Source organism: Rhinatrema bivittatum, chromosome 2, assembly GCF_901001135.1.
Source record: "Rhinatrema bivittatum chromosome 2, aRhiBiv1.1, whole genome shotgun sequence".
Taxonomy (NCBI): Eukaryota; Metazoa; Chordata; class Amphibia; order Gymnophiona; family Rhinatrematidae; genus Rhinatrema; species Rhinatrema bivittatum.
This window is the reverse complement of record NC_042616.1, coordinates 240,922,343-240,947,844: the sequence shown is the minus strand read 5'-3', so window position 1 is coordinate 240,947,844 and position 25,502 is coordinate 240,922,343. Positions and strand designations below refer to the sequence as shown.

General features: G+C 43.9%; 1 protein-coding gene across 1 annotated transcript in view; it reads left to right on the top strand.

The window, feature by feature from the left end:
- DNAJC13 (DnaJ heat shock protein family (Hsp40) member C13) overlaps positions 1 to 25,502 on the top strand; it is a 701,712-nt gene that overhangs the window by 444,227 nt on the left and 231,983 nt on the right. The window contains 5 exon segments of the mRNA XM_029587070.1: positions 18,488 to 18,566; positions 18,944 to 19,079; positions 19,530 to 19,711; positions 20,121 to 20,195; positions 22,808 to 22,927. Of these exon segments, the coding sequence (XP_029442930.1) occupies positions 18,488 to 18,566; positions 18,944 to 19,079; positions 19,530 to 19,711; positions 20,121 to 20,195; positions 22,808 to 22,927 (592 nt within the window).

Below are 25,502 nucleotides of genomic sequence, written 5' to 3'. Positions count from 1 at the left end.
GGGTTCATGATCCTCAGCAGCCTTTTCCAATTTTGTGCCCTGCCGTTCGGTCTGGCAACTGCACCTCGCACGTTCACCAAGGTAATGGTAGTCGTGGCAGCAGCTCTCAGAAGGAGGGTGTGCTCGTTCACCCGTATCTGGATGACTGCCTAATCCGAGCGGTCGAAAGTCCTTTGCGAGGCAGCAGTCAACAGGGTTGTGAGTCTCCTGGAATCCCTAGGATGGGTCGTCAATCAGGCCAAAAGCAATCTTCTACCGTCTCAGGTGTTGGACTTCTTGGGAGCCAGGTTAGACACCCGCATGGGGAAGGTGTTCCTCCAAGCAGCCTGGATCTCCAAATTGATGCAGCAGGTCCGACGTCTATTGTTACTCCTCTCCCCAAGGTCTGGGACTATTTGCAGGTCCTCGGTTCCATGGCGTCCACCTGGAGTTAGTCCCTTGGGCATTTGCTCATATGAGACCATTACAGAGAGCATTGCTTTCCCGTTGGGATCCGAAGTCGGAGTTGTTTCAGGTCCCATTGCCACTCACAGAGTCCGCCAGCTCCGTTCTTGGCTGGTGGCTGATTCTGGAACACTTGGGTCGCGGAGTGGACCTTGAGGTTCCTCAGTGGGTGGTAGTGACCACGGATGCCAGTTTCTCTGGTTGGGGAGCAGTCTGCCATTCATGAACAGTCCAAGGACAATGGTTGTCGGAGGAGGTGAACTGGTCCATCAATCACCTGGAAACAAGAGCAGTTCATTTGGCGCTACAGCTATTTCTATCCATGGTGCGCAATCGGGCTGTCCGAGTCCTGTCCGACACTGCAATGACAGGGCAGCACCAAGAGTCGGCTGGTAGCCACCAAAGCGGAGCAACTCATGGACTGGGCAGAGAGGCATCTCCCTTCTGGCGATATCGCACATTGCGGGCACTGACAACGTACGAGCGGATTACCTGAGTCGGCAGAGGTTCTATCCCAGAGAATGGGAACTCTCTGAAGAGGCGATGGACCTCATCGTTCGCAGATGGGGTCTATCCCATCTGGATTTGATGGCAACTCAAAGGAATGCCAAGGCCCCTCAATTTTTCAGTCACGGAAGGGGTCGACGCATTGGTGCTTCCATGGCCGACCACTGTACTCCTCTATGCCTTCCCTCCATGGCCTTTGGTTGGCAAGATCCTTCGCCGGATAGAGGTCCACACAGGGAACGTAATCCTGGTAGCTCCGGAGTGGCCTCTGCCTGCACCCGTGGTTCGCAGACCTAGTCAATCTCACAGTGGATGGTCCCCTGAGGTTAGGTCATCTTCCCAATTTACTACGTCAAGGCCCTATATTTTTTGATCAGGTGGATCGCTTTTGTCTAGCAGCCTGGCTTTTGAAAGGAAGCAGTTGAGAAAGAGGGGTTATCAGGAGGACGTGATTACTACCCTTCTGCAAGTGCGAAAGTCTACTACCTCTTTGACTTATGTTAGGGTATGGAAGGTATTTGAATCATGGTGCAAAGAGCAGGGCATTCTTCCCTGTCAGTTCTTGGTGGCACAGGTTCTGGCATTCTTACAGAAAGGCTTAACCAAAGGGTTGTCCTTCAATTCCCTTCGGGTCCAAGTGGCAGCCTTGAGGTGTCTCCGAGGCAAGGTTCATGGTAGGTCTCTGGCGTCCCATCGGGGGGGATGTCCGCTTTCTTCGGGGGGCGAAGCATTTGAATCTCCGGTCCGTCCTGTCTGTCCATCCTGGAGCCTTATTTTGGTACTTAGGGTCTTGTGTGAAGCCCCTTTTGAACCCCTTAAGCAGGCTACCTTAAAGGACCTCACACTGAAGACTGTTTCTGGTGGCTATTTGCTCAGCTTGCAGGTTGTCTGAGCTTCAAGCCCTTTCTTGCAGAGAGCCTTTTTTGCGCATTTCTAATTCTGGGGTCTCTCTTAGGACGGTTCCATCCTTTTTACCAAAAGTGGTCTCATCCTTCCATTTAAATCAGTCTGTAGAGCTTCCTGCTTTTTCTCACATCGATTCAGAGGCGCCGCACGCCAGGGAGTTGAAGCATTTGGATGTCAGAAGGGTTCTTTTGCGCTATCTGGAGATCACAAATTCTTTCCGGGTTTCAGATCATTTGTTCGTCTTGTGGAATGGCGCTAAAAAGGGGCAACAAGCGTCCAAGGCGACTATTGCCTGATGGTTGAAAGAGGCTGTTTCGTCTGCTTACACTTGTCGTGGCTGGCCTATCCCTGAGGGGTTGAAGGCGCACTCGTTGCGCTCTCAGGCCGCTTCATGGGCTGAGTGTCAGTTGGTTTGCCGCAAGAAATCTGCAGGGCGGTGACCTGAAAGACGTTACACGTTTGCTCGTCACTACCATTTGGACGTCCAGGCTCTGGACATCAACAGCTTTGGCAGTGGTGTTATTTGAGCAGGACTCTCAACATCCCACCCTGCCTAGGGAAGCTTTGGTACATCCCAACAGTCTGGACTGATCTGGGTGCGTACGGGGTAAGGAAAATTGGTTCTTACCTGCTAATTTTTGTTCCTGTAGTACCACGGATCAGTCCAGATGCCCTCCCTTTAAGTGTAATTATCATTTGGTTTCTTCTTGAGAGTCCGCTCTGATTGTTTTTTGCCGAAGAAAATAGAAGAGGGCTACATGTTTATTCTTTGGCTTTTTTGTTAGCAAGTTCAACAGTTCCTTGTTTTGTCTCTTACTTGATCTGCAATTTTTGTCATTTTCTGCTTTGATACTGTTTATACTGAGGAGATGCACGTAGCACACCAGGCTAAGAGGGGGTTCTCTACAAGTTTTTTTCTGTCTCCATCTGCTGGAAGGTAGGCAAAACCCAGCAGTCTGGACTGATCCGTGGTACTACAGGAACGAAAATTAGCAGGTAAGAACCAATTTTCCTATTCAGATATATGTAAGATAGTCCTCCCGATGGAGCTTTAAAGAAGTGCAGCAGTTCTGTGTGAAATTGAAATTGCACTTATCTTAATTGTTGTATATGGATCTTCCATCCAAAATATTCCTCCCAAATTCCAAAGCACCAACATGTCCAACAGTTCTTGCCCGACACTAGCCGTGTTTCGACGCTCTGCGTCAGGGACTGGGGTATTACATTAAATGAAGAGACAGTCATACAAATCCCAAGACAAATCAATCTGCTACAAAAACGTAATGCTTACTCAGGTTAACATTCAAGTATCTTCTAACTGCCTTTACGTCATCAGATGGCGTGCGACTTACCATCACACTATTTAAAAGTCCCGGGACCAATTGCTGTCTTGTCCCACCCTTAGACATGTCTTAGACATGCTTTAGCCAGGTACTTTGTTCTTTAATTGTAAATAAACTTAATGTTTAGTCACAGGACCTATAACAGAAGGTCTCTCACATGATAACATTTTTCAAACAAATTTTCAGTTGGTCAACATGTTTCGCATTGCTGCATCAGGAACCTTTACTTTGTTCGAAGCCACTGACAATTCTTTACTTCAGGTTCATTCATTTATGCAAGCCTTCAGGATTTAATATAACTCAATGGATAATCGGTCACTACTCCATAGTAGAATTGCTGAAATCTGAGTCTTTCTCCCAAATTATTTAGTGTGATGGCGCCATTTTTCAAAGGAGAAAGATCTGAGCCTTCCACAGTATCCTGCCATGGAGCGGAGGCTACTATGCGTCATTTTCAGTTGCTTGAGATTTTCAGCCATTTTTATTCTATGTGTTATCTTTGTGTACAGAGTGTACATTGCTCTATGAGCAGTTGTCTGTTTTATTCCATTGTTCTAATAAACATTATTAATCTTTGCCACTAATTAGCACTTTACATTTGATTTCCCTAATAGTATTCCCAGAACAATGTTTTCAATCACTTTGTGAGGTTATTCATTTTCACTTAACAATATTGTATTACCTCACTAGCTTTATAATTATTTTGGTTATTCCTAACTACAATACTAATATTTATTTTTAAGAATGTTCAAATATTGGAGATAATTTTGAATCAAACGATGTAAGAAAATCAGCAAGTAATGTGTAAGAGTTACACCAGTTTTCAAAAGTAACTACTTGCACACAATTACACTTGCTAATTTGTGCACAGGAAATTTCAGAAAAATTGACCCCCAGCTTCTGAAAAATCCAAAAGTATGCATGTAAGTCCAATCCTCTCCCCAGCGCCACCCTGGGAATGCTGTGTAATACTGTTTAACCTGTGGAAATGCCTTTGAAAATTATCCTACTAATTCAAGAACAATAAATTTTCCATTTTTTTTTTTGTGCATGATTTTTATTTCTTTCTGTGCACAATTCTCTGGAGTGTACCCGTTAGATGTACTCTGAGGAAACAAGTACTTCCTCTTTCCCTTCCCCTTCTGGAATGGAGCTTATTAGCTTAATTACAAAACTGAGGCACACTTTGAGTACAGAATTGCAGGAGCTGATAGACATCCCAGAGATGTTTTCAGTCTTTGCTGGATAGTTCCTGAAATGCCCTTACTAAGGGATTCTAACATGTGTTTGGTGATCTGCTGTCTTTAGAAAACATGTTACAAGTAGGGATGGGCATTCAGGAGGAACAAAAAGGGAAATTAGACAAAATTTCCTATTTTGTTTCATTTTGTTATGAAAGTGAACAATTGAAAATCCAACAAAATTTTCTTGGTTTTCATGTTTCATTTTAAAAACAAAAATGATCTGTCTGGCCTAGGCCCATGCCCAAAGTCGGGGCCTCGCCTATGGAAAAAGTCAAGACCCAAAGCATGGGCCTCTGCTTAGGCCAGAGTGCAACACCGGGGCCTAGGTATAGGCTGCGGCACAACACATGAACCATGACCTAGACCCAAGCGCAACACTGGGGTCTCAGCCAAGGCCTAATGCCGGAGCCTTGACTGAGACCCAAAAAATGTAAACAAATATAAACAAACTTACCTGCTCTGGGGATCCAGCTTCACGGCCCAGGCCCAATGCCATGGCTTGAACCGGTGGCCTTGCTTAGGCCTAGGCCGAGTAGGTCTCTGTGATCTCGGCCTATGCTGTACACAAGGTCCAGGCTTCGGCATTGGATCCCCTCTGGACCGGGTAAGTGGGAGCCAGGGAGGATCCTGGCCATGGCATTTATTCGGGTGGGGGGCTTGGGAGGCCCCTGTTTCTTTTTTTTTGAGGGGGGGGGTGTTTAAATGTATGTTTCATTTTCTTTGTGCAAAATAAATATTTGACAAAACGAAATTTGTCAAATCACTCCCAAACCCAAAATGAAAAATGAAACAAATTTTTTTTCTTCCCACCCTTAGTTACAACTAAACAACTTTGCTTTATTACTTGATATGAGATCAGTTTATATAAGAGGAAATTGTTTTGTTGAGGCCAGTATTTAAGATGGATATGGCCAATTATTCTCCTCATTTATTTGAGTGTTTTAGATACCGTCATTCCATGTGAGAATCACTAGTTCATGACAGTGTACAGGTAGACACAAACACAGGATGAATTACAAAGGTAGGCAGGGTCACAGGTGAACAAGAATATCATTCTAAAAGACAGACACACAAAAAAGCAATCAGAGCCGGATTATAGGGGGGATTGAGAGAAGGTGGGGGGGGGGGGAGTATGTTCAGGACAAATTTGGTTATCTACTATGACTTCCTGCCCTTTAAAAAAAAAAAAATAATAATAATGCTATATTGCTTTTGTTAGGGTTAATTTTATTAAATAACTGGAGTACCAAATGTATTATTTAGAAATATGAAGTGATAGCAGTTGAAAATAGCAAGGTAAATAATTTCATGGTACATGGGAACCAATTGAATCGTATAATTTTATTTCAAGATTGTGCATATTGGCTTGTGAGCTGTGTTTTGTTTCTTTTTACATTCCTCTATTTTGGCATTTTCCTGTTGAATGTTTTATTTTTCTTGATGTATTTAGTGTCTTCTGTCTCTAAGGGACCCATTTATTTTTATTAAGTTTGTCTTTCTATTTAAAAATACAAAAAAGAGGGGGAATTCTAACCCACCAAAAAGAATAGTGCTGAGAATGTTTTTAAAAACAGAGTGAATGTTGCATGTAATTTAAAAAAAAATGTGTATATATATAGTTCTTTCGGCATTGAGCAGGCCAGTCCCCACCGATGGGTTATGCACCTCTACCAGCAGATGGAGACTGAGTAAAAGCTGACATCACGGATATATCTCTGCCCCGACATCAGTCCATCAGTTTTCTCCATCTTTAGCAGATGGTAGATATGCATTTCCCTATTGGGGATTGCTTGTAAAAAAAAAAAAAAAAAAAAAAATTCTGGAGAAGATGAGCAACTGGATTGCACCGCTTGCCTCCTGAGGTGATACTGTGGTGTCCTTCTCTCAGTTGCGTGCCTGGACTCCAGTAGCCTTTTTTTAGATGTGGAATTAAAAAAAAAAAAAAAAAAAAAGTAGTGGTTGCAGGCTGAGATAGGCTCAGCGATGAAGGCTTTCGTCCTTTCCCCATGCAGCCGGAGACCCTTTCCTGCTTTCAGCCAAGGAGCGCTGACATCAGGTTTAAAAAGAAAGAAGAGAGAGAGAGAGATAAAACTGAAGACGATGTGGCAGTGAGGCTCTCCTTTCTTCTTTCGTCTTACCAGGTCTTTCACCTTGGCATTGGTGTTCAGCGCCTTCCCGCTCACGTCTCTGGGGAGTTCAGTAAGGTGTGGAGGCAGCGAAGGCTCAGTGAGTTGAGCAGCCTTTTGGCTTGGTCCTGCTCTTTAGGCTTAGTGTCCTCACCATGTGGTAGGCCGTGGTGGTTTCTTCGCATTTTTTGTGGGTGACGTGCGCATCTATTTGTGCATCTAGTTTTATGACTCCTGTTTGTGCACGTACTTATGCGGCGTAGTTGTGTGCGTACTTGGACAAGTCACTGAGCATATATTGTGCACATATGGCTGAGCGAGTGTCACTTTGTGTGTGCAGCTGTTGTGTGCGTAGCTTTGTGCTTATGACTGGCCACGTAGCTGCCCTAGTAGCTGAACACAGGTCTCTGCACATAGCTGAGTGTCTTCTTGAATGCATATCAGACTGCAGTGCATTGCAGCCAGCAGCATCGTGCCAGTGTCAAAGAAGTCCATTGTGCGTCTTACCTTATAAAAGCGATACAGCCGGAATTTTTTATGAGCCTGTATCACTGCTGTCTGAATGCTTTGCCTTCTACTACGCTAACGCTGGTCTAGACGTCCGACCGACATAGAGCAAGGGACAATTACATTGTATCAAATATACAACATGATGAGAGTTGCAATTAGTTAATGCCTGAAGATGCTTTGGAAGCCAGTATCAAATGGCATACTTATCCAGAAGTCTTCTCAGGGACTGACATACCTCTGACAGGCATGGCATGAGGTTTGCTAGGTAGGTCTCAAACCTGCCCTCTGAGGTCAGGATATGCCCAATGAAGTGAATTTCCTTCACCTTGAATTTTTTCTTCTCAGTAAGCCTTAGCATCACCTGCCTACTACAGTCCATTAGGGCCAAGAGCTTATCATGGTTGTGCTCTGCTTCCTCCTCAGAGTCACCGCAGTCTACAATGAGTATGTCATCCACTGTTTACTCAGTACCACTGATCCCCGCTAACAGTTTATGCTACTTCCACTGATATGCCTTTGGTGCCACTGAAACTCCAAATGGTAGCTTGAGCCATCTTTTTCTGCCCTGGGAGGTCTCAAAACTGTCATGAGATTGCTTGTCTCATCTAACTTACATTGTAGGAATGCGTTCCTTGCATCAACATGTGTAAACTTGAACCTTAGGCAACCTGTATAAGACATCTTCAAGCATTGGCATGATGTAGTAAGATCTCCTTATGCTAGGTTTAAAAACTTTGGATCAGTACAAATTCTCAGTTTCTCTTGCGTCCTTACTACAACCATGTTGCTAATCCAGTTAATCAGTTCGGTCATTGGTGCAAGATGACATCAGCTTCCTGCCTGTCCAGCTGTGCTTTTACCTCTGGCTTTATGACTACTGATATATTGCATAGTGTGGCATGGTGCCCCCTAGTGGCAGGTCCTTTGGGGTGACTTCTTGCTTGGAAGCTTATTCTCAAGGACTGCTGCAGTAGATTCCTTTGTAGCAGTGGCAGCTCTGAAGTTTCTCCTGGAAGTGATGCTGACACTGGAAACTTTAGGCAAGGAGGCTATAGGTTAAAGTTACTTAGATTGGGAGACCCTCATAAAAGATAGGAGATTGAGACAGGTCTGTACTCATTCCCTCTCTCATGACAAAAGTCACCTTCCAGTCATGGGACCTTTTGCCATAACTTAAAATGACATATTGCACACCCAGGTAGTAGCTTAATATAGTGCTCTGGAGTTTATTGAAGCTAACTTCACAGAAGAGAAGTCACACACAACAGTAAAGTGTTGCCCAAAACACATTTCCACCTAATCAGTGTGAGCTTGGATTTCCTATCCTTTTAATCCAATGATTCATTAAAATAAAACAACAAGCTTCTTGCTCTACTATGCTTTCCTTCAACATGCATATAGGCAATGCAGGCTTAATACAATGGTGACTCCTAATTCTCCCAGATATAAAGTAGTGATGGAAAAACCCCATTAGAAGAAGGGCTCTCAACAACTGCCATAGTTTAATACAATAACCCTTTTTATACAGCTACTAGTTCACAGTTACTAGTTCACAGTTACTGTTAACGCCCAAAACATTTCCTTTTCTTCATAGTAATTCCTACTTGGTTCCTAACAAAAAAAAAAAAGTTCTCTCAGCATTTAAATAAAACCTTCTACCTTTGCTTTTTCAGTAATAGACCTAACAACTCTAATTAACCCATAACAGTACTAGAGACTCATCCAACAAACTGCTGCACAGAAGTGAAAAGGGAAAGAGATAATCTTAGGGCTGACTTAGATTTAGAATAAAGGTGTGCCTGGGCACCGTTCTCCTTCTGCCTCAGCCTCTCCATCCTCCTCGCCTTCCATTGACCTCTCCTGGATTGCCTGCTGCCTCCTGCTCCTCCTGCCTTCTGGAGGGTCCCTCTTTATATGAGTTGGCTTACTCCTCCCTAGGAAGACACCGCCTCTTTGTTTCCCTGCCCCCAACACTTCCAGGGGCTGACTACCAGGGCATCTGGGAAATGTAGTTTCCCTTTACATCCTGCAAAGGAACCTTCACACCTGAAGGAAAAACACCTAAGTTTTACAGTGCAGAGACTCACCACTGGCTCAAATCACCCCAATAGAAAACCACTGGATTAGTTGAAATACTGGGATTGAACTCAAAATGGACTTCTCCTGGAAGAAATTCCACTGGTCCATGAAACACATAATCATATGCATTGATCAGCTGTTGTCTCAACAATCTGGTGTACTAATGTTTTCTGTGGTTTAGCTCAGCAGAAATGGTGAATTGGAACAGCCAAAGGCACTCATATGTCGAACCAGACAGTGTCTTCTGAGTGGCTTTCACTATCTCGAACTTGAGCTCATGAGTCGTCCACATATGCTGCACTACAGATGAAAAAGTCCCAAGAATGTCTTGAGCTCTCTTGAATATAGCTTAAGTTTTGTGGTGCTTGATTGCAGTTGTGCCCTTGGTGTCCACTCTATCTTGTCCCGAGTGAGCAGCTGACGAGATTGTAGTATGTTATTTAATCTGATATTCACAAACCATTTGCTTCCTTTTATTTGCATATAGTGCCTGTGCATTCCTTAAGAGGGCACATACAGTCCTAAGCAATCAATATCACTGCAAGCCTTGCCTTCTGCTCACAATTCTTGAGCTCACTTCAAAGGGGCACTGCTGTGGTATTTTGGGTCTCTGGAGAGAAAAGTTGATCCTACCTCCATCCATGTATCCGGCCTAGGTGCGGCGGCCACAAATCCAGGCAATACTACCCGAAACCACATCCTCCAAAGGCATCAGAGTGTATATCTAAATCCCTATTGGAAAGATGTCCTGCCACTGAGACATCCCATTTAAGGCGGCCAGGAAGGATACCTATGTTGTTGCACAAGGGTTGCGATATCCTAATGAAGAGATAAGGCCTGGGTGCGCCACGTCCAGTCTTCTGAGTTTGGTAGAAAGGACTTTACCCACTAACTGATCTCCAGGGACTCCCCCCCCCCCCTCCCCCCCACTATCCAATCCTGCTTTTGGGTGCCCAAATCTTAAATCCAGCCTGGCTTCAGAGGATTCCCAGGCATCCAGGATGGGTGATCCTGGTGCCTCCAGGCTGGCTTCATTGTCTGTGGTATGCAAATCTTCAACATCTGCTGTGCAGCAGCCCTCTAAGTCTTCCACCTTACAAGGAGATACTGGTCAGGATCTGAAGTTTTGCAGGGATGCGGATCGATTTTATCTTATAGTTGTGCTCTTAAGAGGGCACGATTAGTGAAGATCGGTTACTCTCAGACCATTGTGGTTGCACTACTGAAAGCTAGAATATTCTCCTCGTCCTTAGCTTATGTGTGGGTTGGAGAGTGTTTCGAGGATTGATGCTCCGGGCATCAGTAGGGCTGCACCTGTTCCATGGATTTTGGAATTTTTGCAGGAAGGCCTCTCTAAGGGCTTGGTTCTTAATATGTTGATGGTGCAAGTAACATCTCTCTCTTGCTTTATAGGTCATATTTAAGGTACACCACTTTCTTTTCATCCAGATGTTTCTCAGCTCTTGAGGGGCATGAAGCATATTAGCCCCTGCTCCAGGTTACTTTTTTTTTTCTCTTGGCAGGACCATAATTTGCTGCTCTTAAGTTAGTTCTTTAGGCTGTTCATGCTGAAGACGGTCTTCCTAGTCGTTTTTTGTTGGCTTGGAGGGTGTCTGAGTTACAAGTGCTTTTTTGTAGGGAGCCTTCTTATTGATTACAAAGGAAAGAGTCCAACTTCATACAGTTCCATCCTTCTTTCTGAAGGATGTTTCAGATTTTGATTTAAATCAATCAATCTCCTTGCTTTCTTTTAACAGGCAGGCAGATTCTTAAAACTATGTACTCCCTCACCCCTTGGATGCGAGGAGACATCCTTTAAGCTAGCTGAAGGTCATTAGCATTTTTACTCGCTTCGATCATCTTTGTTCTTTATGGTGGAACACGGAAAGGAGGGTGGCTTTTCAGTCTTCAATGTTAAACTGGATTAAAAAGGTAATTACAGTAGTTTGTGTATTCCAGCATTCCCTTGTTGAAACAGGTACAAGTTAATTCCACAATGGCACAGGCCATTTATTTTTTTATTTAAAGAGTCTTCTATACCGACGTTAGTCGAAACATCACATCGGTTTACATCGAACTGTAGATCGGAAATTATGAAAAACAGGGGAAAGGGAGGGGGGGTACAAAGAACCAATAGGAAAGCAAGAAAGCAAAGGAACAAATCAACAAGTGAATTAAGTCTTCTGAACAAAATCAGAGTCAAATTCAGAGTAGTATAACATCACATCACAATTTATTGGGCAGAGCTGCGATTGCTCTCTCCTTTGGCGTGAAAAGTGACGACATGGTCATCTTTGCATACCTTTCTAAGCATTTCTGCCTGGATGTCAGAGTTGAGAGGAAGGCCGCATTCACCTCAGCAGTGTTACCGAGGGGCTGGGGCAGCATCCTGCCCTATGAGAGAGTAGCTTGTGTACATCCCCCTGGTCTGACTGGATGAAGAAAGAGGTAAAATTACCCCATATGCTGCCGGTGTCTTGGAGTGTTTATATACACTGTATCTTGCTGGGGAATTTACTTACAGGGAGGTAAGTGGAGTTGAAGACCACAATGACTATATATACTTTGGTGCAGGTGAGTTATTTCTGGTAAAATAAATAAATCCCTTGACATGATAATGTTTGATAGTTGATGGTATTGAGCTTGTCCTCAGCTTGTAACAGGAATACTGGAAGGCTGGCTTTAGGACAGAGGTATATGAGGAGACAGCATGCCTGCTGATCTGTCTCCATCTGCTGGTTGGCATGCATAATCCACTGGTCTGGCCTTGGCTGTCTGTTTTGAAGAAAAGTGTAGTAGCAACCTAGTGTTTAGATCAGTGAGCTTTGAACCAAGGAAGCCAGGATTCATATCCCACTACTGCGTTTTATGACCCTTGGGCAAGTCACTTCACCTCCATTGCCTCAGGTACAAACTTAGTATCCGATTCACTAAGGTGGTTTTTTTTTTTCCCCCATGGACACAAAATGGGAGAAAAGCTTTAATGAATCTGGCCCTAAGATTGTGAGCATTTTTAGGGACAGGGAAATACCTACAGTACCTGAATGTAATCTGCTTTGAAGTGGCTGAAAGGCGGAATATAAATATAAAATAAAAGGAAATTATCAGGTAAATAATTTCATCTTATTTTGACAACACAGGTACGGTTTGCCATGCTAATTAAGTTTCCTGAATCTCAACTTTCACCCTTTCCAACCCCAGCAGTTTCTCTCAATGTCCCCTCCCCCTCATGATGAGAGAGAGAAACTGGTGGGGAGGAAGGACATTGAGGAAAAACTGCTGAGAATGGGGGTTGAAACTTGAGGATGAGACTGCTGGGGAAAGGGTGAGGTATGGGGAGATGTCTCATCTCCCTCTTCCCACCTGATCTTTCTCCTTTCAAGCATCTCTCTCCCATCTTCTGTGCCCATAGCAAACTCTTTCTCATTCCTCACTGTTTCCGCAGTCATACTAACCTTAGTCTCTCTTAATCCCCTCTAGTCCAAGCAGTCTTGCGCTTGTCTCTTGTCACTCTTATTCCTCCATGTCATACCAGATTTATCCCTACTAGTCTCCTCTGAGCCTTTTTTAACTCACTCTGTCCCCAGCAGTGTGTAGTCTCAGATTCAAACTCCTCCCTTCTCTTTTTCTCAGCAGCCTCTAAGTCCTCTGTTCATCCAAGTTTTTCCTGGCTCAGGTCCACATATTCCTCACCCTAGCCTCTTCCAATTCTATCATGAACACTGCTCATGACTTCAGTAACCTCACACTGCTTTTTTCTCTTCTACTTGCAAGCACTGATCCCATTTCTTCTGCCACTTCTGTTTCTTTTTGGCTTTGGCCCATGTGGTGTGGACAGATTAGATCCTTCCTTTTTGGCCTGCCCAGCTGCAACTGAGAGTGCCTCCTAGATCATTTCCATTAGCCCTGAATTGTCTGACAGTGCTTTATTGTCATGGTCCTGTGTGGCCACAAATCTGAGTGTGTTTTTTTGCCATTGGTTTTGTGGGACTAAAAGAACAGAATTGGGTTGGCCTGAAAGCAAAGTGGGTGGGCCATAGACCACCTATGGCTATTCTGCTGGTTTAGTTGTAGGAAAGCAATGCAGCTTCAAATATTTGACACCATGTGGAGGGAGTAGCAAAATATTTAGCGCACTGGGCCATGAACCAGGGAAATCAGGGTTTAAATCCCACCTCTGCTGCATGTGACCTTGAGCAAGTCATTCAGCCTCCATTGCCTCTGGCACAAAACTAAGATTATGAGTCCTCTGAGGACAGGGAAATATCAGTACATGAATGTAAGCTGTTTTGAAGTGACTGAAAGGCAAAATATAAATCTGAATAAAATAAAAAGTTTTAAATGTAAAAATAGACAACTGAAAGCTGCTAATGAAGAGATGCCATGTTTTATTATACTACCCAGCAAGCAATACACAAGGTTAAAGTAACTTCAGAGACAGAAAGTAGAAAACAGTAAAATATAAAAATCAACCACAAGGTGGCATCGATCTATAAATTAACATTATTTGATGTGTCTGCTGTTTTGAATATTTTATTGTGCTTGGGAAATTTTAAATTTTTTTTTTAGGTTGCTGTTTTGAAATATTTTTATTAGTAAGGTTTTACTATTATGATCTATATTTCTTGATGTTATTGTTTGATGTTTTATGAGGAATGATGGTATTTCTGTTTTTCCATTGTTGCACTGCATACATAGTCTGACTTGTTTCAGTTTCCAGTTTAGTTTTTGCACATTTATATTTATACTATATGGTCTCTATTCTGTTTTTTGCTGAGGGTCTGCCTGTGTTCTGCATATGTGACCAAGGGTGAGGTATTCTGCTAGCATGTAATTGCTGAGTAGGTACCTATAGCAGCCTGGCATGTTCTTTTTTCCTAATAGAAGGTGTATTGGTGGTTTAGGGCCTGATACAATATTTACGGTGTTACCTTTTCATAGGTAGGGTTGTTAATGTTTGAGTGCTGACAGTTAATGCTGTTTTATTATAGGAGGTTTACTATATTGTAATTGTAATTCATTTTACTCTTGGCTTTTTGAGGTCCAAGCCCACATCCAGTATGCATTAGAATAGGTCTAATACCATAAGGGGTTCCGAGTGTCATTTTTTGCTTTTTTTTTTTTTTTGTAGGGTTTTCTGGTTAGTACCATGTAAATGTAATATACATGCTATCAATGATACTTTTACTTCAGGCAACTGGAGTTTGTACTTTTTTATGTAAAATATATTATAAATACATAATTTCAAATTGTGTGCGCATTGACCATGAGGAAAGGGCAAGAGTGCAAAGCTGTAAGGTTCGCCTAGGGCACCTAATAACCTTATACTGGTCCTGATTGGAAAAACAAAAATTAAGCAAAATCAGAGCCAGGAGGGGGACACCACAGTAATTGTTTGCACAGTGCTGTAAAATAGTTAGCATTGCTCTGGGCCCTCTGAAGGCAAAAGACAATATTGATGCGCATAGAGTTCAAATGGAATGTGCAAAAGGATGTCCCTTCTGGTTCTGGGGAACAGTGATGGGATTCAAGGATTACCATTGGAAGCACATTAACTTGGGTTTAACTGTAATCCACAAACTATAATGCAGATGAATAACTGTATTAAGGTGCTGATAAATGTCACTGGAATAAAATTTGAGGGCTCACAAATTTTGTTTAAGAGCCTTGTGCAAAAACCTCTCCTCTGTGTCAGAGAATGGTGCTCAGGCTCCCAAGGGCCACCAAGTAGCATTCTGAACTCCATTTCTGGCCTTTATGCACTGCATGTTGGCTGCATCTAACAGTTCTCAGATCACAGATCACACAGGCCTGACATCAGCTCTAAAAAAATAAATAAATAAACTGAAAGCAGAAGGGCAAAGCAATGGAGTTGCAGTTTGTCTCATCCCAAGCCATCTACTTATCTCCCACTGCCACTGTAAAAATCCCTACTAGGGATAGCAGGCCTATTTGGGCAGAGTCATAGGGGCAGCATTCTCTGTCTAACTGAACTCAAAAACCCAGATAGTTTTGAAATCCATGGCCTCTTCCCTTTCTCTTTGGTAAATCCTTCCCTATACTCCCATTGGCTCTTAGTCATATGATCAAGGGCAGAGTGTAGTCACATGAGGAAATGACAGACTGAGGTATTCATTTATTTATTTTTATTTATTTAAAGTTTTTGTATACCGACATTCGTTTAGAAAACATCACATCGGTTTCCATAGAACAAAAAATGGCCAACAGGGCTTTACATAGAAACTGAATAAAATAACTAGAGGGGGGGGGAGGGAGGGGGGTAAGGGCTTTACAATGAAAATATTAAGAGAACTGGGAAGGGGGGGGGGGGCTAGAGGGATAAGGGAAACCAAGGTTATGCTGTACAAGTAAATTCAAGGCAAAAACATAATTAAATGCAAATATAGCTTATGTACAATAATAATACAAAGGGGGGAGAGAGTTAAGCGAGGGGGTTTTTAAGTAGGGACCTGAAGGGCGTGGGGGGGGGGAGCGGGTGAACGGGGCGGAAAGGAGCAGGGGAAAAAGGGCTGAGAAAAAGGGTTGAGAAGGGCTGCAGATGTCCCAGAAACTGCAAGTGAACAGTGTTCCAGCTGTATTTTTTGAGACAAACATGAAGCTGTTGAGTCATAGGACAAAGAACAAGGTAAGAGAACACTGCAGTAATATGATGAAGCAATTTTCTATGTATAAAGACTTATTTTAAAATATTGAGCTTAAGAAGCAATGATTTTTGACTAAGCACCTGTGTGTGGTTTGAATATGTATGTGCATTTATTTATTTATTTATTTAAGGGTTTTTTATATACCGAGGCACGTTTGCAAAACATCACCTCGGTTCACAATGTAACATAACTTAGCAACTAGCTTTACAATAAAAACATTAACAGGGAGAGGGTTAACAAGGGCAGGAGATGATAGAACGAAAATTATATACATATGTACAAGTTAGATTTAACAAGATAGTTAAACAAAGCAGTCAGGATAATTAGGAGGGTGAAGTAATGAAGGGAAGGGGACGGGGGGGAAGGAAGTGGGGAGTATACCCACAGTGGGTGGGAGGTAGGGAGGGAGAATAGAGAGGGTGAGTGTCAGTAGGGCAGTTATGTCGCATCTTTGGGGAGAGTCAGTTCGTCAGTCAGGGTACGCTAGTTTGAACAGCCATGTTTTAAGATTGTGCTTGAATTTTTTGTGGCAGGGTTCCTGGCGTAGTTGGGAAGGCATTTTGTTCCAGTGGGCAGTTCCTGCAGTGATGAAAGATCGCTCTCTAAAGGTGGTATGCTTCATGAGCTTAGGAGAGGGTAATTGGAGTTTGGCCAGGTGATGTGTTCTTGTGGGTCTTGTCGGAGTGTGAAGCCGGAGCTGTTCTGGGAACCATTGCATGTCGTGGTTATGAATGGTTTTGTGTATGAGCGTGAGTACTTATATATTATCCTGGAGGTTACGGGGAGCATGATATATCTTTCCTGGAGGTTACGGGTGCATGATATATCTTTCTGCAATTCTCTAAAGAGTTGTGTAATTAGAATTAATTGATTTTATTACATTAATGTTCCTGTAATTGTTTGGATAATAGTGTCTTTTATACTAACTGTATGACTACTGTCTAGCAGGAACCATTTAACAAGGTTCACAAGCACAACACTAAGAACCAGATGTACTAAAGCAGGGCTTCCCAAACCAGTATTGGTAAACCCACAGCCAGCTGGATTTCTGGGATGTCACGCAGCATGCTTGCAGGAGATAAATTTGCAAAAATACTGAGTCTCCAGTGTATGTAAATTTATCTCATGCATATTCATTGCAGATATCCTGAAAACCTGTGGGTCACCAAAACAGGTTTGGGAAATCCTGTTAAAGGATTTATCTCATTTTGTGTCTATGGGGAAAATGCATAGTACATCTGGCCCAGAATTAGGGCAGTTTTAGCAGGGGTCAGAGCCTGGTGTTTCTACTTTTATTTGTTTAATAAAGGTTGAATGTTTATGGCTTTTCTTATAGAATTTTTTTTTTATATATGAGTTGAGATTTTGTGAAGGTATCCATTTTGCTTAAATATACTGCATTAGAATTCTGGCTTATTAGCTGGCTTTAATCCAGTTTTCCTTGCATTGAAAAGTTTTTCTTTTAGTTATCAGAATAGATTTTTGTGTGTTTTGTTTTGTTTACGGGGTAGTTTATTTGAGAGGTGAAACTGTACAAGTCAGAAGAGATCTTGTCTGTAGGTAAAGCATTCAGCCTGGAAATAACTTGTTTTTTTAAACATGATTTTATCAGTAAGTGATTATAAATCACAATACAGAGAAGTTACACTGTAATTGAAAATGAAATAGTCACAGAATTTCCAATCATGCCCCCACTGTTATTGGATGGTTTAGTGTTTTGTTTTGTTTTTCTAAATGAGACAGCATTTCAGGATATGCCTGGTACCTGGCATTATCTGGTGGAATGGGAACAGTTGTAAAATTAAGCCAACAAATAACATAGTAGGCTAGACTCTAACATATTTAAAGTTGTGAGTTTTTTGGGACTATTAATATCCTTTCTTTAGACAGTTGTAAAATATAGATTGAATAGAAATTGTTCCATCTTATCACTAATTATAATATGATATAGCCATTTTCAACTTGCAAAAAAGAATATTTTGAAAAAGTGGAAACGTCCAACATTTTAATGTGGGAGGAAAGTGTGCAGATTGTCTTTGGGGCAGATTTTAAAACCTGCGCGCAGATTTGTTCGTGCAACCCGGCGCGAACAAATCTACGCCCGATTTTATAACATGCGTGCGCAGCCGCGTGCATATTATAAAATCCAGGGTCGGCGCGCACAAGGGGGTGCACAATTGTGCAACTTGCGCACGCCGAGCAGCACAGCCTGCCACCGTTCCCTCCGCCTCCCCTGCACCTTCCCCTACCTAACCTGCCCCCCCTTTACCTTTGTTGAAGTTACGCGCGCCGGCCGATGGCCAGCCCACGATCCCAGGCCCCGCCCCGGACCGCCCACGCCCCGCCCCTTTTTGCAAGCCCCGGGACATACGCGCTTCCCGGGGCTTGCACGCGCCGCTGAGCCTATGCAAGATAGGCTCAGCGCGCGCAGGGGCAAGCTGGGGCAGCTTTTCGGGGGTTACGCACGTATCCCTTTGAAAATCTGCCCCTTAATTACTAGTTGAGATCTATTTAATGTTTGGGTACTTGCCAAGTACTCGCAACTTGGATTGGCTGCTGTTGGAAACAGGATACTGAGCTTGATGGACCATTGGTCTGACCCAGTATGGCAAGTCTTATGTTCTTATGCTTATGGAGTGAAATTGTTTCTCTTCATTTGACAGGCATGATGAGAGCAAGATCAGGAAAGCCTACTTCAGACTTGCACAAAAGTACCACCCTGACAAGAACCCTGAAGGGAGGGTATGTGCTATGTTCTCCGCAATATTCTGTTATTCAACGACTAAGAAAATATGTTGATTGTTCACAAAACCCTACTGTTCCCAACTACTATGTTAACTCCATTTGATTGTAAGATAATTGCATATGTTGGATGATAATTGAAGATTTGTAAACCGTTATGATGGCTCTACCGAATAACGGTATATAAAACCCTACAAATAAATAAATAAATCTATTAAATGTTATATAGTCAATAAATCCCCTTATCTCACAATTTACTATTGAGAAAAAAACCCACAAACATAATTGATTTATCTCTGTAATTTTGACAGCAGAAATGAAGACTGCTCAAATCTGTTGCAAAAAGGTTTATGCTGTCCTTTTTTTGTTCTCTGCAGGACATCTTTGAAAAAGTAAATAAAGCATATGAATTCTTGTGCACAAAATTAGTCAAAATAGTAGATGGCCCAGATCCAGAAAATATCATTTTAATTTTGAAAACTCAAAGTATACTGTTCAACAGACACAAAGAAGGTAGGATTAAAGAAAGATTGGAAAAGATCAGTTTCATGTTATACCTTATTTATATTCAGAATTGGTAAGATATTTATTTCTGTGTATAGGAAATCCATTTAAGTAGTTAGATATGAATGCTGAGGAAGGACTGAGCACATCTGTTGGTTTTTCCTTTAATGTTTGCACTGAAGCCGCAATGAGTGCTTGTTACAAAAGTCACATTTTCATTTCTGCATGTTCATAATAATTTGCTAAACTTGTTTTCGTATCACTAGTTTTAAAATTGTGTAAATAGAATATTGTAAGGGACATCCATTTGAAATGCAATAACCTGGAATATATCTTTTTCTCACTTTATCTACTGTACCAGTCTCTCCATAATTCTATCAAGTAATTAGCTACCCTCCAGCTGCTGATTCTGAAAACAAGTATCCTACTGCTATTTGGAGTTTTTATTTTATCTTTTAGAGCTGCAGCCTTTCAAATATGCAGGCTATCCAATGCTTATTAGGACCATCACCATGGAAACTTCTGATGACCAGCTTTTTTCAAAAGTATCCCTCTTGCCTGCTGCTACTGAGCTGGCTTTCCACACAGTCAGTTGTTCAGCCCTTAATGCAGAAGAGTTAAGGAGAGAAAATGGAATAGAGGTAAATCTAAATTTATTCTACTATATTTGCATGGCTTTTGGCTTTCCTAAGGCCTTGTACCTATTGATCACCTACTGTAATTACATTCATTTTCGTTTACTTCTTGCCTCTTCTGCCATGCTATGTATTTGTTTTTTTTCTGTTTAAAGTTGGATAACACCAAAACCCCGACCTTCTGATGACCTCCATCTGTGGGTGGATCCCGGGTTAAGTTTTACAATCATGGGTCACAGCTTCATTGTTAAGATAAGACAATCATTTTAAAGTTTCTGCATTCCTCACTTAAACAGTACAGATGCAATTTAAAAGCTAAAGTTTGTTAAAATAACCAGTAAATGGGCAGTACAATGTTTGACAGTATTTTAAGGCTGTACTGTCATGTGAATTTATAGGTTTTATGTTCTTGTAGGTGTTACAAGAAGCGTTTTCTCGTTGTGTGGCAGTCTTGACCAACTCCAGTAAACCAGATGACATGTGTGTACAGGTAAATACATATATTAGTTCGATAGCATTCAATTTCAGGTACTGAAAAAAATATAGAAAAAAATGTCATATGTATGAATCCCAGAGCCATACATGGGTATTTCATAAATAGAATACATGATGGCTGCCCATTTGCGAAATGTTTTTTTGTTCACGCTTCATAACTGAGGAATTGTGTTTCTGTAACTCATAAGCAACAAAGCCATAAGTTAGTAATGGAAACTTCTGCCTCCATAAGTGAAAGTGAGACTAAATCTGAAATCTAATGAGCATTCACTGTGTGTGTTTGTTGGCAAAGGGGGTATGTGAATATGGGGTGGGTCAGGGGTGTGTGCCATCTCCTTTATATGCATTTTTTCATATGCACATGCATGGTTTATGCATGCAAATTTCCTGCCCGTGGAATTTTACACATGTATTTTCCTGGCTGTGGAATTTTATGCATGTATTTTCCTGCAGGCAGGAATTGTATGTGCATAAACTGTCTACAAATACACACATGAAAAAAACACAAACTGACACCATAGTTAGGCACATGAGTGTTATGAGCGCAACCTCCGTCGGCCATCATGCTCCGAGGCACGGAGGCGCGGTCGTCTCTAAACAGGGTTGTGTGAGCCCTTGGGCCACGGCATGACCCAGGGAGGAGCCCCAAGCCAAACCGTGGGAGGTGAGCTGTTGCGAGCATGGGTACATGGCAGACGCAAGGACTAGGATACAAGGTCTGACCCTCAACCGGACCTGCACACCCCGGACAACAAAAGATGCAATGTTGATTGATGAACAGTCCTCCGACTGTTCCAAGCCCTTTCGGACCTGCCGCTGAGTACGGCAATGGGCAGCAGGCCGGAACGAGGACGAGGGCAGACGGAGTCCTTGGAACATAGAAGACTTGAGACTATGACTGATGCAAAGACATCACACCAAGGCTGATGCGAGACATCATAGATGAGGGACTGATGCGACGACATGACCCCAAGGTTGATGCGACGGCATGACCCCAAGGTTGATGCGACGGCATGACCCCAAGGTTGATGCGACGGCATGACCCCAAGGTTGATGCGACGGCATGACCCCAAGGTTGATGCGACAGCATCACGGACCAGCGTCGATGCGACGGCATCACGGATAAGATGAGGAACTTGAGGAAGTCTTGACAAGACGAAAAGCTGGGAGGGTAGACATTGGCACTGTCTCTCCGGGCGCCCTACACAACCCACCTACACGGATGGACCCAATGGGCTGGTCGCGGACCACCCTGTCCCACTGCGCGCCCTACACAGCCCGAGGAGGCTGGTCACGGACCACGTGGAGAGCGGGACAAGTGCAGGGAAGAATCCAGCCGATGCAGAACATCGACAACGGAGCTATAAGTCATCCGGAGCTCCACAAAGGCTGGCAGGACAAGACGGCTCAGGAGCACAGGACACCAGTCCACTGCCGGCATCTCCCATGACGAAGCTGCGTCACCCGGAGATCCACAGCCGACAGAACAGAAGGCTCCGGAGCAAGCACGAACACCAAGGCGGGCTGAACACCAGGAAGGCTGAGACATGAGGAAGCCTGGACGAGGGACCTCTGGAACATGGAACATCAGGTACCGGGAACTTGGAGACTCCTGAAGACATGGACAGGAGACGTCAGGAACCTGAAGATGCTGAAGAGCTGGACAAGAAACATCTGAAACATGGAAACAGCTGAAGACACGGACATCCGGACTCGGCCGACACCAGGACTGGAAACAAGAAACATGAAGACACTGTGAGACTCAATCTGAAGACAACGAGAGACTGACAAAGAATCCCTCTTATAGGGCTGGAGCAGGAAGTCATCATGAGGTGGAGCCAGCAACACTTCCTGTGGCTGACCCTTTAAAAGCTGTTTAGAGGCGCGTGCCGGCGCCTAAAGGAAGGCTGAAGCAGAATCAGGACCACGGATAGCGGCACTCTTATGCACTCTCCGCGGAGACTGAGAGAACCAGCAAGCAGGCCCCGGGGCAGCCTCCAGGCTGCCGAATGAGGACCCCGAAGGTGGCGTCACGGCTCCCAGCTGCGTAGGCTGATCCAGGATGGCTCCAGGCCGCGAAGAGGAGACAGGGAAGCGGGGCCTCCAGACCGCAGGTCTCGGCCGCGGCAAGATGGTGGCCCTGCCGCGCGGGACCCGACGAGGGTGTCAGTATTGTCAGCTGCTCGGCGGGGGCGGCCCTGCCGAGCAGAGCAGGAGACAACCACGGCCTCCGGGCCACGGCAAACGAAGCTGGCGGCGTCCAGCCACATCAAGGGAGCCAGCAGGTAGGGAATCTGTCCGCGGAAGCCGGCAGATTCACAACAATGAGGTTGCCTTACAGCACTTCACTATAAAGAACACTTTTAAAAGGTTTCACTGAGCATCAAATCTGTATATTTGCTATGGAAGAAGATATCATGTAGCACAAATGATGGTAAAAAGATGTTGTGGACTTATTTCTGATTTTCACTCTTTTACTATTTCCAGAATTGACTTTAGGATTTCTCTAATATGGCAGTCTCTTTCAAAATGTGTCAGCCTTAGGGAGGGGAGAGGAGTATTGAGCAGGACACTGGATGATTGGACTAAATATTTTTTTGTTTGCAGGTTTGTGGACATATATGTAGATGTTACAGCGTAGCAGCCCAGTTTGAAGAGTGCAGAGAGAAGATTACTGAAATGCCAAATATCATCAGGGAACTTTGTCGAGTGCTCTATTATAGCAAGGTAGGAGATGACTATTAGATTTGCAGAAACCTGTTCCTTTCTTAATGACAAGTAAACTGACGAATTAGAGGAAAGGACATCTGGAAACCTTTCTAATGAAGTTTGCAAGTAGTATGTCCCACATTGAAATGTTATAAGAAATTATTATTCCCTATGTGATCATGGCTTCTTCAGTGGGAATCTAAAATATGATGCAAATGCACAAACCATTGTTTCTCCCTGGACAAATAGGATAATATCAGCCACACAAGTGAATGATGGCATCTGATGTTGCCAAGACAAAAAGGTGCTCTCGAGATCAGAACAAACATACAGCCACCCGCCCCAGGAGTCTCCTCAGGTCTTTTCTTTTCTCTAACGTTAAAAGATGTGTTTTTGCTTTCTTTGCCACTTGTCAAGTTTTTTTGTTTTTAGGTTCCTTTATTCTTTCTTTAATTTGGTTTTTTTTCTGTCAAAAAAAAATACTTGGATTTTATTTCAAAGTCCAAAATTTTTCATGTTTTCTCCCTCTTCACTGGAGTTCAGTATTGCTTCAATGATTTTTGCCATGCCGGCAAAACCAGGTTTTTAAGCATTTTGGGTTTTGTGCTCACAAAATGTCCTGACTGATTTACAGGACTTCTATGTCAGGTGCCTGGACTATGGCCTTGATATTTCCAACCACACTGCCTGCACCTGTAATTGTTCTTTGTGATTTTCTGGAGCCTCCTTTGCCTAGCTCTTCCAAAAAGAAAAATTTGGCATCAGAAGGGGCTCAGCTGACTATAAAATAGGTAAAAGTGAAATCCTCCCAGATGCAAGGTGAGTCTTCGATGCAGTCTCAATGTCAAACCCATGAACCAGCTCACAGCAGTGTGTCTGTAGATTGTCAGTGCCAAGATCCTAAACAAGGTTGACTCCAGGTGCCCTGAGCAAGCTCAGCACCATGAATATAAGCAGTTTGAGTGCAAGAGCTTATCTTCCCAATTGAGCTTCTCAATGCCAAAAGTTGTTGGCATAGACAAGTATGCTCATTCTCACAGGACAAGCAGGATGGTAGTCCTCACATATGGGTGACATCTCAGGATGGAGCCCAATCACGGAACAATTTTGTCAAAGTTTCTAGAATTTTGACTGGCACCTACTGGACATGCCCAGCATGGCACTAACCCTGCAGCCAGCAGGGGTCCCTCTTCAATCTTCTTTTTTCCACGCAGCACTAGCCACGCGGTTAAGGAGCTCCGCAGAGATTCCTGACAGGAATTTTCCTCACGGAATTACTGAAAACTTTCTTACCCCACAGGGGTCCCTCCTTCAACTTTTTTAAGCCGTGGTACTCCGGTAAGTTTTTTACCCATTTTCGGTCGATTCCCGTCTAGTTTGGCCCTTGCGGCATACTGGCCGTCAACCATACCGCGGCTCAAATTATTCAAGGCCCCATGACATCAGGGTTCCGTCAGTGCCCAGACAGTAACCACACCATGTCCATGACAGACCCTCATAAAGTCTGTGTAATGTGTCTTGGATGTGAGCACGATGTCCTGACCTGCACCAAATGTGCCCTAATGACACCAAAAGGTCACAAGGCCAGAATGGAGAAGATGGAACTTCTCTTCCATACTCAAACCCCGACGCCGTCTATTGCATCGATGTCGTCAGAACCGGCACCGTCCATTTCGCGCCAGTATTGACCACCGGCCGATGACCATCCGGCATCGACGACTTTTCGGCCTTCAATTACCTCTATTTCCCCTCAGGACCAAGGGGATCGTAGAGATAAACATCGACATCGGAAGCCTCGGACCATCAAGGGAGTGAAATCATCGACCTCGCCATCGTCCGAGCCGCCATCAAAAACCCCGTCCACAAAAGGCACTGACCTTTTCTGCGACTGGGTCACCGAGGCCACCCTCACCCGGACGGGTATCTGGAGCCGTGACTCCGCCTTTAACGGTGGTCCCTCCGGCTATGCCTCTGCCTCATTCTCCCCTTCCGGAGCGGGGGCTGATTGCTCCAGGTCTCCATGGAGAACTGGACCGGATGGTTCAGGAGGCCATCGACAAGGCAATGCATCGACTCCAAGTTCCTCCAGCACAGACATCAGTGCTGATCGTGGAGCCGACCACGACCCGATTCCGGCAGCGTTGGCACCGCTGCTCTCGAGAATGGAAGCACTTATTGCCACTTTTCCACCGATGGCTCCTGGGTGACCGATAGCTCCAGTGCCCTCTCCGCTTACTTTGTCATCTGGAGGAGAAACACCATTCCAAATCCCTCCATCGGGAGTCCTACCGATGCCTCAGCCATCGATGCCGATGCGTCCGTCGGCACCATCAATCCATTCATTGATGCCTTCAATGCCTGCACTGGTGCCTTCGATGCCTTCATCGGTGCCTCCAGTTCTTCCTGCGATTCCTTCAGAACCTAGACCTGGACCTTCAGGAATTCCACCGCCCCATCCCCCTCTGGTTCCTAGAGGGGCAGGTGCTAATCCCTATGATACCTGGACTGATAATTCTTCACCAGACACCGATGACTTGCCTTCACCACCTTCTCCTACTGAAAGCAGGAAATGTTCTCCGGAGGACCTTTCCTT